Source organism: Leuciscus leuciscus (assembly GCF_965113295.1).
Source record: "Leuciscus leuciscus genome assembly, chromosome: 10".
Classification (NCBI taxonomy): Eukaryota; Metazoa; Chordata; class Actinopteri; order Cypriniformes; family Leuciscidae; genus Leuciscus; species Leuciscus leuciscus.
Window position 1 is genome coordinate 12,758,777 of NC_138734.1, and position 15,150 is coordinate 12,773,926.

General features: G+C 34.7%; 1 protein-coding gene across 4 annotated transcripts in view; it reads right to left on the reverse strand.

The window, feature by feature from the left end:
• Positions 1-263: 263 nt before the first annotated feature.
• Positions 264-15,150, reverse strand: part of myo5aa (myosin VAa) — a 108,358-nt gene continuing 93,471 nt past the window's right edge. For 2 of the 4 annotated variants that reach the window (XM_082182843.1, XM_082182845.1), the window contains 10 exons: positions 13,318-13,383; positions 12,654-12,747; positions 11,933-12,076; positions 10,306-10,460; positions 10,088-10,177; positions 8,234-8,384; positions 7,855-8,137; positions 5,244-5,418; positions 3,932-4,012; positions 264-3,827 (listed from right to left, as the gene is read on the reverse strand). In XM_082182843.1, coding sequence (XP_082038969.1) covers positions 3,675-3,827; positions 3,932-4,012; positions 5,244-5,418; positions 7,855-8,137; positions 8,234-8,384; positions 10,088-10,177; positions 10,306-10,460; positions 11,933-12,076; positions 12,654-12,747; positions 13,318-13,383 — 1,392 coding nt within the window. In that variant the 3' untranslated portion in view covers positions 264-3,674. The remainder of the gene's footprint in view (positions 3,828-3,931; positions 4,013-5,243; positions 5,419-7,854; positions 8,138-8,233; positions 8,385-10,087; positions 10,178-10,305; positions 10,461-11,932; positions 12,077-12,653; positions 12,748-13,317; positions 13,384-15,150) is intronic. The other 2 variants (XM_082182846.1, XM_082182844.1) reach the window with 1 other exon arrangement.

Sequence of the window (15,150 nt, forward strand, 5' to 3'; positions counted from 1 at the left end):
GCATTGATGAACACATGAAATAATTACAGCTACAGGGACTACAAACTCTCTGGTAAGAGACATTCCCCCCAAAAAACCTCAATCTGCCATCTGAACAAGTTGAACGAGAAGCAAACATATGAGATATGATATGTTGAACTGATCTGCATTACTACAGCAACTATTAATGTCTGTATAAGCTGTCTTTATACAAGCATGAGAGCAGGCTGATCATGACACTAAACTGAGCATCAGACTGTGGACTGGCTGTTGTCATGTGAATGTTGTTTTTTATTTATTTTTTATTTTTTTACAAACCACTTAGAACTCAGAGCTGAGGAAAGACTGAAGCAGGGCTGTTGGATCAGTGTGATAAGATTTTTTAAGATGTGCAATTTAATGTTTTAAGAGAATATTATGGGTTTATACTTCACAAATTTAAATAAAGCAAATGAATAGAATATGAAACTTGACAGAGAAACAACGTTTACATTGACATGTTGTCCACTCAGAGGTAAGGCTTCATCTAAAATATGACAGTAAATAGAACCATGAACAAACACATCAACATTCAATGATTTTTTACATTTTCATTTGTTTGTGTTCCAGTACAATTTGATAATTTTCCATTTGAAGTGATATGCATTTTTATCAAATTGCATTTGTAAATCTTCCACATTTTTATTTGTGTTCCATAAGAACTGAACAAATAACAATAATAATAAAAAAAGCTCAAAAAGGTCACACACACAATGGTCCCATGATCATAAAACTCCTGAATGATTCTGTGCACTCATGCTGAATGCTGAACTTGATACAATGCAAAAACAAACAAAAAAAGCAGTACAAAAAAAATCTCACTGGAAAATAACACAAAAATACTTGTTTACGGAAATTAGTTTTGCACTGTGATGTATGCACATACGCACTCTCACACACACACACACACACACACACACACACACACACACACACACACACACACACACACACACACACACACACACACACACACACACACACACACACACACACACACACACACACACACACACACACACACACACACACACACACACACACACACAAGCTTTGCTTGATACAGGAAGGACTGTAACTACAGTAAGGCATGGCATGATAAAATCCCAGCGCACTACAGTGAAATGACATCAGATTCTCTTTTTAGGTCCAAAGCTGTGTGTTAATGGCCAATAACACACTGAACTAGTGTGGAAGATTTCAAAGCTGAAACCCATGCAGTACAGAGCAGAAACATGTATCCACATGCATCATTTTCTGACCCCAAAACACTGAAATAATGTAATGTAATATAATAGTGTGTTTGTGTGTGTGTGGGTGATGGAAAGCAAAGCATGGCTGTACTAATGTGTACTACACTTCAATTTCAGGAGTTACAGATCAAAGATCAAAACAAACAGCTTTTCAATAAAAGCTGCCTGACACATTCAAGATAATACTGATATCCTGTCAGACATGAACACAAAGGACAAACAAACAAAACAGAACAACGAAAAAAAACATGTCCATATATATTAACTCATCCAACAGCACATGCCAGAAAAACAACAGCTGTTTCTAACTTTTAAAAACGCATAATACTGAAATAAATAACAGCAGGTTTTTGATAAACATCTTCATGTCTTGAGAGTCATTAGTTTGGGGTTTCTTTAGTTCTGTAAACGATATCCAGTGTGTTTTTGGGCCTTTGTGAATCTCATGAAAAATATCATGACGTTTTCTTATTTGTCTTATTTCATACAAAAAATAAATAAAAATAATAATAATAATAATAAAAAAATTGAATATTACTGTATATATACAGTATACAGACAATAAGATTTTTTTTGCCTATTTAAGCTTATTTATCCAACACATTCTCATTACTGTACTGTAAAATAATAAATAATGATATTTATATTTTAAAGTAGACAAGTATAGATCATGATAATGTACTGAATTTATATTATTTTAATAAAATACACTTGTTGGTGAGATAGGATGATATTTTATTACATTTCTACAATGTATGCAAGTTCATGATATATATATATATATATATATATATATATATATATATATATATATATATATATGGGACTATTTGGGGGAAATTTGCTTGTCAAAAAAAAAAAAATGCAATCATAATGTTCCTAAAATTGGCTCCTAAAATTATTTGTGCAAATCTATTTAGTCATTTTTTATATTATATATTTCACCGGGACATTTCTTCATGAGATTCACCCATGCATATAACGGTGGAGGGCCCAAACCATCTGAACCCTTATTAAACCTCATTCAGGAGTCTAGATCCCACCTGAACTAACTCTAGCTCTGATAAAAAACCTGTAAAACAAGGACCTCAGGCTCTTGATATGTACGATGCTGACAGAGCAGGTCAGTATGATGCAAACCCAAACAATCCCATCATGCACTGGGTCTGGACTGTACCATCTCTTTGGAAATGATTCCTGAAGATCAGAGATGTAAACTTGAGGAAGCTCTTGAGTAAGAGATCAGCTCGAGGACTGTGTATGGATTCTAAGTTTTCTTTTCACCAGTTTTCACCAGACATGACTACCTATTAGCTAATCACCACACAATTACTAACCAATAATAATCTACGCTAATGAAGTCAGCTGAGATCCAAGGTCTAGGTTATTTATCTGATATGGATGAGAGCAGAGGACTACAGTATGTTTCACAACTGGATATCCAGGTTAGCTAGCATCTGAGAAAAATAAATAAAAATGATAGGGATAAAGCAATAAATAAAATATCCTAGCATCATACACTTTCATATATATTTATATATGTATAAGATTATTTAGCCCCGGGAAACATATTCTGGTTGTGACAGTGGTCTGAAAAGGCATTAGTGTTAGAATGAGTTATTTTGACCTTCATTCTTACTTTCAATAAGCGAAACATCTCTGAAATGTTCCAGGTGAATCTCACAAAAAAAAAAATATATCCAGGTTCCACAATCAAAAGAATGAAGTAAATGAAGCCCATTTTTTAAAAACATTGTTTTGTAATAAATATAAACAATGTAAAAAACATTTTTTTTTTTTTTTTGTTGTATTGTGACTGTTGTCATGGATATTTCTGCCCATATTTTCTTTACTGTAATGTTTGTGGACATTCAGTTTTGAGCATTTCTGTTATTCACACTATCCTCAATGTTACTCATTAATAATATATATATATATATATATATATATATATTTTTTTTTTTTTTTTTTTTTACTGCATTCCAGTGAGTTCCAATTATTTATTTGATTCAGCATATGCCAGCAAATACTTTACAATCTGAATAATTTTATTTATTTTCACAATAATAAGAGATTTTTTTTTGCAATAAAGCAATGAGAATTTGTGGAGTGCTTAATTATCATTAAAATAGCATCACAATGTCCAAAAACTTAATGGTATAAAGATGGGCTTAATTTTCTTTAAGTAAAACAGGTTTTTGCAAGATTCACCCTTTTAAGGAATAAACAAAAGAGATGAAGAAGAGCAAAAAGAGGGATTTGGTGACATGGTCTAAATTGCATTCTCTTTAATTATGTGGCTTATTTACCTATAACAATTATTTATTTATTTATTTATTTATTTATATATTTTGGCTCCCTGTTCCTGCCGTGTGATTGGCTGAGGTGAGGTGATTGACAGGTCTACACGCGAGTGAGGAAGGCCAGATTGAGGCTGCCGGGGATCTGAATGGTTTCCAGGGCCAGAGAGGAGGGGTTAAAGGGGAAAGTCACGGGGTAGATGACTTTGGTGTCCATCAGCAGCTGAGGCGACTCCTTTCGATCCCGTAAGCGCGTCTGTCAGAGGAAACACACAAGTAGAAGCATTCAAAAATCAATAAAATGATATAATGACTTAAACAGCACAAGATCTAGTATGAGGTTGAATTTTTGAAACATACCTGTATTGTTCTTATGAACAATACTGACACACGCTCTTCAAATGCATTGACAGGCGTATACAAGTTCAGCACCTTCACGATCTGGATAGAAAATAAGAAATGATGAGGTTGTGTGTGTTTGTGTGTGTGTGTGTGTCAGGTTGTGGTAAGCAAAAAACATGAGAGAAAAATATTTATGAGCAGTTGCATGACCAAACAAATCCAAAAGTAGGCTTCCAAAAAAGAACAAAAGATTGTTTCGGTCAGTCAACCATGTACAACCAAAAAAAATGTAAAACTACAGAACCCCTAAAGGGACATGTTGACGGTAAAAAATATGAGATAGGAAGAAATATTCAGCATAATCTGTGTTATTCTGACACACATTAAAAAAATCTGTAAAACATTACCACAGTAAAGCAGGCCAAAATAAATAAAAACAAATTAGGCAATACAAGCATAAATATTACGCTGCAAAAAATGCTTTTCTTACACAGTATTTTTGTCTCGTTTCCAGTCGAAATATCTAAGAATTCTTAAATCAAGAAGCATTACTAGATAAGTAAAATAACAAATTATTTATTTAAGTTTTTGCTTAAAACAAGCAAAATTGTCTACCAATGAGATAAGAAAAAAAGAAAGAAAAAAAACTTAATTAAAATGGAAAACAAGATTATTTTTCTTTCCCCCTTGGCAGATAATTTTGCTTGTTTTAAGCAAAAAACTCAATTAATTTTGATTATTTTAAATCAGAAAACAAGATAGAATTTCTTATGCCATTTTACTTATCTAGTAAATGCTTCTTGATTTAAGAATTTTTTGATATTTCAACTGGAAACAAGACTAAGTAAGAAAAGCATTTTTTGCATTGTCGTCCATTTCATTTGGATTCATCGCACTGAATTTAAATAATAAACAAACAAGCAAAAACAAACAAACAAACAAATAAATAAATACTGTTTTATCTATTTTTAAAACAAAAATATTGCCCAGAAAGTTTTGCACATTGGGAACTGCTGCTATAAAAATGTGATCCTTGAATGTATTGTAATGTGTATTCTTTTTAATGATTTAGTGGGTCGTTTTGTTTTGTTTGCCTGAAAAATCTATGCTATAAATGGACTTTTTCAAATAACTAATAATATTAGTCATTTGAAAAAGTCCATTTATAGCATAGCAAGTAGATTTCATATCACCTTGATGAAGCCTATATTATAGGCTTCATCAAGGTGATATTAAATCTACTTGCGCAAAAGAAATGGCATAAATCTCTAAAATGATCAGGGAAATGAATCATAATGTATAGAAAGAGACCGTCTGGAGTGTGTGTTACCTGTGCTGTAGAGAGGGCGTTACACATGGAGCAGATTGCCTCGGCATCCTCATCGGTTTTCTTCTTCACCTGCAGTAGTTGTGCGGCCTGAATCAGCGGCTCCAGCGTCTCTTTTGCGCCGCATGTCATGAGATTCTTATCTCTCAGCCACTCCTCCAGCTGACTCACGTTATACCTGAACACACACACACATTAACCCTTGTACCAGAGACTATATTACTGGAAATAAATTCAAATATGTCCAACAACTGAATTTCTGAGCTAATCTTGCCTATGCTACTTATATATTTAATGTAATCTACACCACCGCTTAAAAACAATTGTGGTCGGTAAAAGTTTTTTAAAGTTATGTTTATGCTCACCAAGGCTATGAAATACTATGAAATATTACAATTTAAAATAACTAGTATTCCTCTGTTGTCAGCAGCCATTACTCCAGGTTTCACTGTTAAAATCATTCCAGTATGTTGATTTGGTGCTCTACACACATTTATTATTATTATCATTATTATTATCATCATCATCATCATCATCATCATCACTACTGAGAACAGCTGAGTTGCTTAATATTTTTGAGAAAACGTTGTTTTTTTCCAGGGTTCATCGCTGAATAGAAAGTTTAAAAGAACAGCATTTTTGTAATAATAAAAAAAAAAGTCTTTACTGTCACTTTTGATCTATACATCCTCGCTGAATAAAAGTATTAATTTCTTTAAAAAAAAATTCTTACTGAATCCAAACTTATGAATGGTATTGTAAATCTCATGTGCATACTGATCGATAATAATATTGATATACTATAATATTTATACTATAATTAATAAAGAAAATATATATTATAGAAGTCAATGGTGTCCATCAACTGTTTGGTTACCAACATTCTTTAAAATATCTTCTTTTGTGTTTAGCAGAAGATAGAAATTCATACAGGTTTGGATCAACTTGAGGGCGAGTAAATGACCGAATTTTCATTTTTGGGTGAACTATCCCTTTAACTTTTATTTTGTGATTTAAATTGAATGATTATTATAATATTTTTTAAATGAAGCAGCATGTTTTAAGGCCTTATTTTTCACTATGGTTTCAAGAATTATGAAGAATTATTGGTATTGATTAATGACTAATAATTCCAACACTATTTGGCAGCCACTGTATGTTAATCTGGTCTGCATCAGAGCATATGAGCGGAGTGGAGCGGTTAGAATCTCCGCTCATCGCTCACTGAACTGTTCACCCCTCCGCTCCCCCGCTCAAAGCTACATCAGGCCGCTCCGCTCATTTTCGCTCAGCGCTCAACGCAGTTTGCTTCGCGCTCCACTCAAATCGCCCCCCGCTCGCTCAAAAAAAGGAAAAAAATCTACATGTATATCACTTGTAGCGGTCCCCAACCTTTTTTGCGTCACGGACCGGTTTAATATCAGACAATATTTTCACGGACCGGCCAAGGTGTGGCGGATAAATAGGCTACAACAAAATAAAATGATACGAACGGCATAAAAAATGGGGTATTTTTTTTAAATAGCCTATAATAATAAACGTGAATCCAATATGTGTAGGCCATATACTAGCAACTTTATTAGCAGCGTCCTCTAACATCTCGCCTAAAGACAACTGAGAAAGTCTGAACACAAACAAAATGCCCTCAAAAGAAAAAAATCTCCATGTTTTCGGTGCTGATGCGTTCATGTAACATGTAGGCCTGGGTGGCACTGCCAATAACGCACCTAAAAGCTGTCACAACGAACCGGCAAAATGAATGATTATGTATATGTAAAATATAGCAGGAGACATTTTAATTGTTTACTAATAAACCATTTTTTTTATGTCTGTGTCGGCTGGAAAGATGACTCGCGATCTTCGCAGTATTGAACGCCCCAGAGAGAAATGCACATACGGATTACATAAGAGAGCAGTCTGTTTTCTTTCGTTTTGAATTGTTCTGTTTAAAAGTAGACATTTCAAGCTTTATATATAGCCTATGTCTCAGGTCTGTCAGGCAAGTAGGCTATAGGCCTACGCTGAGTTTCGGTTCATTTATGAGACAAACTCCAGGTTCACCCGCCGGCGCCTTCGTGTCGTGATTATCTATTTTCTAATATATTTACTTATTTATTAAATCCAGACAATAATGGTTGATGAAACACTGATCAAAATTAAGATACAATTAATACAAAACGAAATTAAATTTAAAGACAGGCTTTGTGCTTTCTGTTTGAGGTCTCAGTGAAAGTTTTAAAGCAGTCTTTTAGTGCCGCTGTCAGAGCGCTCACGTCCGTAACGGAGAACTGTCCCATCTGTAACATTTTTTTTTATTTTTTTTTTTAATAAATTTCTAAATATGCGACTTATAGTCCAGTGCGACTTAGGCTATGCCTATATATGTTTTGTATTCTTCATGGCGCATTTTTTGACTGATGCGTGGCGTGAGCGGAGCGGAATTGGAGCGGGAAATAGGGCGACGCTCCGTCCTTTTGAAATTGCCGCTCTGCGCTCTGTCCAAGATCCGCCCGCTCACGCTCCCCGCTCGCTCCCGCTCCACTCCGCTCACATGCTCTGGTCTGCATATATATTTGCACTGTTCTGCAAACATCTAGACGTTATTTGCCCGCACCTGATCTGCATGCCCTTGCTCCAGGAGCACATGTCTTTACGCAGCAGCAGGTTGTTGAGAGTAACGGCTCCGATGATGTAGAACTGCTGCTTGACCACCTGTTTGATGAGCTCCGGGTCGGTCCCGTGCTGACACATGATGGAGTGGAAGGAATTGAGCTGGCGGATGATGGAGTCCAACGTGTACGTGCCCTCGTCGGCGATACTCGATGTCCTCTTACGGAGACCCGTGGGCTTCACCCCGGAAACGCCCTGGATTGTTTCATGTTCCAGCATGCCAGAGACTGGCGAGAGCAACAACAGACAGAGGGATAAATACAGAGGGAGAGAGAAAGAGCGATACAGATCGAAAGAAAGACACCCAGAGGTCACGTGCTCACCGATCATGGGCTGCAGGATGTTCTCCATAGACTTGATGAGCTGTTGGTAGATCTGAATGGCCAGATCGCTCAAAACCTGCCGGTACTCGGCCAGGTCAAAGTTGGAGAGACAGTGATCGTTCTGTTTAGGGGAGTTATGCTTCATGAATTGCTGGAGAGAGAAGGAGAAGAAAGTGTTGATTCTGTTTAAGCAACAAGAAACTGTGTGCACAAATACACTGCAGAGACAATATACACTATTCACACACCTTTAGAACAATGGATTTACATTATTTTTCCAAGACATGCCAAGCAGTTTGTGATTAAACACCATTATGATTTTTTTTCTCATTACTGTAATGCATACTGTTCATTCAGACTTTATGCAGGTAAATTTAAGATTTTTAAAGTCCTTTTTAAGACCAAGTAAAGAGAATTGATGTTCTTTAAATGTAAATGTCTGGGGAGAAACACAATGAGCTGTATTAGCAACTTCAGAGTTTGACAATACAACTTCCAACATATATATCTTACTTTTTATATATTACTCTTTCATATATTACTTTTTAATTCATTGTACAAAAAAAGTAGCTTGAATCGCTCTGATTCTAATCACTAGAATACGAACATAACTTCTGATAGCACTGCAAAAAAAAAAGTGATGTTCTTCCTCAGTATTTTTGGCTTGTTTTCCAGTTAAAATTGTCTAAATGATTCTTAAATCAAGATGCAATAACTGGAGATACAAAATTACATAAAATATGAAGTCCTGTTTTCTGTAAAAAATAATCAAAATGAAGTTAGTTTATGATTAAAACAATAAGAAATATCAGCCAATGGGCTGAGAAAAAATAACTTATTTCAAAGGGAAGTGTTGATAACTCATTGACAGATATTTGTTCTTGATCTTCACATAAACTCACTTAATTTTGTTTAATTTTTCAAGACTTAATTTTACAATTGCATCTCAAGTAAATGTTTTTTATAGATGTTTAAATAGTTGTATTGAAAAACATTTAATGCCATGACTTTATTAATTTAAGACTTTCTGCTTGGATTTAAGATTCTTTTGAGACTTTTTTAATACCCGCAGAAACCCTGTTATTATGTACTTATCTTTCATCATTATCATTAGTAGTGATTCTCATTAGATGCTCATGTAATACATGAATTTTTCCTTTATATTAATATGTTTTAAATCAGAATATATATTAAAGGCAGTACAACAAATACTACCACAATATATAATAGTTTATATTTGTATACATTACGGAAATGAGAATGACATATTTTGCATTACATTTACAAGAATTTGGGAGGAGTGTCATGAAAATCTTCATGAAATATCTTCATGTTATTTTTCAAATGTAATTTCTTATTTTTTTAGTTTGATTTTGGAGTGAAATGTGACATGAACATGTTCTTGACATGCAGAATTGTTCGAAAGTGAATTTGTGAAAAGCGTTGTGAATAACCACATCTTGCTTATACAAACTGAGATTCAGGGTTCCCAGAAAAGGGCTTCAAGGGCAAAAACATATGAATAAATCCACATTTCTGTAGTGAATATAATATATATTATATATTTTTTTACTCTATATTTCAACAGCTGGATATGTCTTCAGTTACGTTAGTTTGGTAAAAAAAATTTAAATAGCTAACAAGAAATGGGATAAATTCATTCTTGGTCTCCATGTTTCTTGTTTAAGACAGATTTGCTAAACTATTTATATGGTTCACTGTCAACCTTCTAGAGTTTGAGAGTGACAATAAGTATGATATCTATTTACTTGTGCAAATAACTCCAAAACATTTGCAGTGTGAGCAGGCCAGAGCGAGACCGGAAGTTCATGTGTGTCTTGAGTGTGATCTCACCTCATCGCCACTGTACTGTTTCAAGCAGTGCAGGAAACGACACGTGTTGGACAACCAGAAGGAAACAGTCTCAAAGTCGTCACCTCTTTTCTGTAGAAAAAGCAAAACAGTTCTAGTTTGCAGTGATAAAGGAAAACAGAGTCATTCTGCCTTTTAATACTATTGTAAAAAGAAGTGTCCGTTTTAGCATTATAAATGTGAATGGTGTGTGTCGAGACCTTGAGAATCTTCTTGATGCTGTTGATGACAGAGGTGAGAAGAGATCGGACTTTCTGGTCATCATTAACGTAGTCGGCATGGCGCAGACACATGAAGAGGATGTATGCCGGCAGACCTGGTATCAGATTCACTGCCACACCACGAGGCTTCAGCTCTGACAAAAATCACACGTGCACAGATCAGAGTTTAATGGAGCACTTTTATTTTATTATAATTTTTTCATTTCATTTCATTAAGGCTATTTTTATTAAGGCCCTTTACCAGTTTTCTTTAAAAGAGTGTAGCATGGAATGGAAATCATGTAAGCTGGAATCGAACTTGAACTTGAACTTTAAGTTTAGATGTTAATACTTTTTAGAGGACAAAAACAAAAAAATGTAATAATAATAATATTATTAATAATAAAATAGATCAAATAAAATTAATTAATTCATTAATCGAAAGTATTTTATTAAAATAGTAATAAAAATTATTTAATAGATTTATTCGTAACTTTATTTTGATGGTCCACTTTGGACATTCTACTAACTAGAAGTAACTTTGCATGTACATGTCAACTAACTTTCATTAGAGTATTAGTAGACTCTGCTTGAATAAATGTATATGTGAAATTCATTTATTTGTGAAATTTAATTTTAAAATGTCTAAATTACTAAATTTAATCTGTTCATTCATATGGATTAGTTTTACGATCTCTTTATGAACTTTTTGAAGCGTCAAAGTGGTAGTTGTGTAGCTTTCAATGGAGAGTACAGAACAGGTGATGTCAGAATTAAAAATTTTGGGGGACTATCCATTTAATATCTGCTAACGCATTATTTTCATGGTCCCCGCAACAGACATTCTACTGACTATAAGTAACTTTCCAACTACATTTCAACGTATTCTACAAACCTGAAACTTAATATCTAAAAATCTACTACAGTCTACTACTACTGTAATGAAAGTTAATTGACATGTAGTTGCAAAGTTACTTAGTAGAATGTCTAAAGTGGACCGTCGAAATAGAGCATTATATTTGCAGTTTTTACTAACGCCAGCGCAAACCCTCTTTTAGCGTTAAAAAATACTTTCAAAATTGACCAAAGACGTGCAGTGAAAGATTCCAAACCTTATTGCATATGCTTTTTTGAGGAGTTTCCCATTCAGAAGAAAAATTTATGGGAGGAGAGTATTTAAAAAAAAAAATCGTGCAGTGTGATTTACTAAGGTTAGCGGTAGTCAATTTACTGGTATTTGTGAGATTATTTAATGCCCCAAATCCATTTTGCACTTTATATGGCTGCAATAGTTGCTTCTAGGAGGAGGCACTGTAGAGAACAGAGAGGTGATAGAAGGGAGAGAATATTCTCCACCCGTGTTCATTTATTGGATTTCCAGTGGCGCTACGTTATCCCAACATATGGTTTGCGAAACCACGTTATTTTTGCGTTTGTCTGTGACCCAATGCTAATTTGCGCTGATTTTGGTAGATTGCGTTGGTCATAATGGAATTGATCTGGCTTCGTCTGTGTTCTAAAATTTGTGCACTGTCAATATATCACCAGCATTACTTTCCACTCACATCTGCCCTTTTATGGTGTTTTGCAGTCTTATGTTAATTAAATCTGGCCCTAAGTGTCTTACCAAGTATGAGATTTTTGACCAGTTTGAGTTCATCCTCTTTCTTGTATTCCAGCATTCCCTGGAAATCTTTCTCCCTGCGTGGAATGTTCACTGGATGAACAGGCTCATCGGTCGTCTGTCCTGGAGACACATCCATCTGCCCGCCTACAAAACAGACAAACATCCACACACAAACATTAAGGCTCATATCATGTAGATTTAACACTTAGTGTTATCGCGCCGGCGCGATAGCCTCACTTTTTTTCTTATCAGTGCGAAAGAGACTCAAATAACTCTGTCGATATTTGTCATACAAGTGTCATATATGATTCAAAACTGTTAAATGTCTACTTTTATTTGTGTACACTCATAATAAAAACAAAATGTTGTGATTTTCGTAAAAAGTGTGAGTTTACCTTGGATTTACCTCAGAAGAAGAACGCGATTTGAAGATAAAGATTATTAAGATAATAAATATATTCACACTTATATTAGTAAGCGTGTTATTGTTGCATAATCTTCATATTGTACTAGCTGAACTGGTGCCAGATTCAAATGTATGAAATCGACAGAAACATGTTGAAATATGAACTATAGACAGGTAGGCAACATTTCAATGCTAAATAAATATGACGCTATACTATTCATGAATTTACATACTATTAATATAGTATAAATAATGACACGGGATCTGACAGATGATTTCTGAACAGGGTCTCTAAACACAGCCTGTGACACATACCTTCCAGGTCATTGATCTTCTTTGCAAAGACTTTGAGCTGTTTCTTAAGCTTGCGGACGGTCTTATCCTGTTTCTCCAGCTGCTCCATGAGATCCTGTCATCAGAGAGACATCATCATCATCATCATCACCATCATCATCATCAGACAACTGTAGCAGCTTATGGCAACTCTTTGGCAGCAGAGTGAAAAATAGGGTTTATTTTAGTGAATCGGGACAAAGCAGGTCAAACGAGCATCTTTCAGTTCTGCAACAATCTGAAGATATCAGCTCTGTCTTTCATCTGTCCATGCAACTCATTAAACAGAGAGAAAAATAGAAACAAAGATGGGTGAATCTCACAAATAAATGTCACTTTTCACCCCATCCCCCAAAAAAGGGAAAAATAAAAAATAAATATTTTGCTTAATGAAAAAAGCATATTTTGAAAAAAATATAATAATTTTTTTATGATGTGGTGTCATTTTTGTGAGATTCACTTACAAGAGAGAAACATTAAAATATATTATATATTAAAAAGAAAACATTAAAAAGTGTGTTGATTCACACTGCTGTGGGTTAAACACACAGTTAGAGTTCAACGCAGCTCAGATTCTGTGCAACACACGCTAGTTTCAGTTAGTGTTCAGATACATGCACACACACACACACACAATCCTACATACAACCATCCTGCGTAACATGCTGATTCTGTAGGCTTTATACTCCTTTGGATCATCAGAGTGAAGCTCCTGTGAATGAAACATCTCCACATCAGATGAGCCCTTAAACACCTGATGCAGGTGCACAGTACAGCACTGAAACCAAAATCACACTCCACGGTTTCATGAGTGAGTAAATCTGAAATCATTTAGAATCACATGAAACAAAAGATTGAGCAGCAGGATATCTGAACTGTCTTTTCAATGCAAATACCACTTGATACTCACATTCATCTGTACATGACCCAAAAATGATGTGTTTAGAGTCTATTGTCCAATATATCTGACACATTTTACCCCATAGCTACCATTTGGGAAGAATTATTCTTTTAATAATTCATGGCTAATAATTAGTCAATGTTTTATACCCAACACCAACATGTATAATACAGTATATCATATATGTATGCTATATATGTATTTGGCGACACAGCTTACCCACAGACACATTCTACTCCACTCTCCCCTAAATATCCTTTCAGCCTATCAAAAGTTTCAGCCTAAGTTAAATCTGCAGTCCACCCTTGTCAAGCTATTAATTAAAGACCCCATAAAATGGTTTAACAAAGGCAGTTTTCTGTCCTGTGATGATGTTCTTTTATTTTTTATTTTTTTTATTTAACCTTTATTTTTACAGGCAAGTCATTAAGAACAAGTTCTTATTTACAATGGCGGCCTTTCTATTGAAACAGGACAACACAGTCAACACTACTGCTATCTGGTGGCAGGTGATTAGGGGGAGGGAAATTCTTATTCAGTAATAACAATAATAATAATAATAAAAAAAAAAGGATTCTGTGATCTTGTGATTGCAATAATAAATGCTAATTCAATCGTTTGCTGAATTATTAGCAACAGCTTGTATTTTTGTCTAATTTCTGCCATTTTTTTCCGGCAAACATGTTAACCTGACGGGGGACGCAATATTTGTGATAACACTTTATTTCGATGGTCCACTTTAGACATTCTAATAACTATAAGTAACTCTGCAACTACATGTCAACTAACTCTCATTAGAGTATTAGTAGACTCTCTGCTTAATATCTGCTTTATTTTGATGGTCCTTCAACAGACATTCTACTGACTATAAGTTACTTTGCAACTACATGTTGTTAAGTCTCAGTATGTAATATTGTAAATGTTATGTGTACATGTGTTTGCTTGTCTGTTCTACTTTCACTCTAATAGGATTAGTAGAATAAGCAAAGTCAACTTATTCTACTAACCTGAACCCTAACCTAACAGTCTACTACAGTCTACTAATACTCAAACAAGAGTGAAGTGACGTCGTTGCAAAGTTACTTAGAATGTCTAAAGTGGACCATCAAAATAAAGTGTAACCATATTGACTAATCAAAACCAATAAATCTGAGCCCTGACAAATGATTCACTACGTGTTTAACTGTCACACTGCTGTATTGCAGTGCATTTCCCTGTAAAATGAGTAGAAATGGCTGGACACATGGAGCATCAACCACAATTGGTAAATAAAATGACAGGTAATTGTGCTCTTACAGGCCCTCATTTACGAAAACAAACATGCAACAGAAAATTGGGCGTAAGATCGTTTCCACGCAAAACTTGGCATTTATCAAAATGGATGTGAACAGTGGCTCGAACGTCAGGTTTCAACTCGTGCATGCAAGTGTTTTAGTTAGCATGAACTTGTGGGCAGCACAGTATCTGGCGGAGAATTGTTATGAGAGTATTTTGTCTGGAATCATATTCATCATTTAAAAATGAGTTGCCAATGGTAAAATGTTGTATTGACAGTGTGCCATACAGCCTATCCATAAC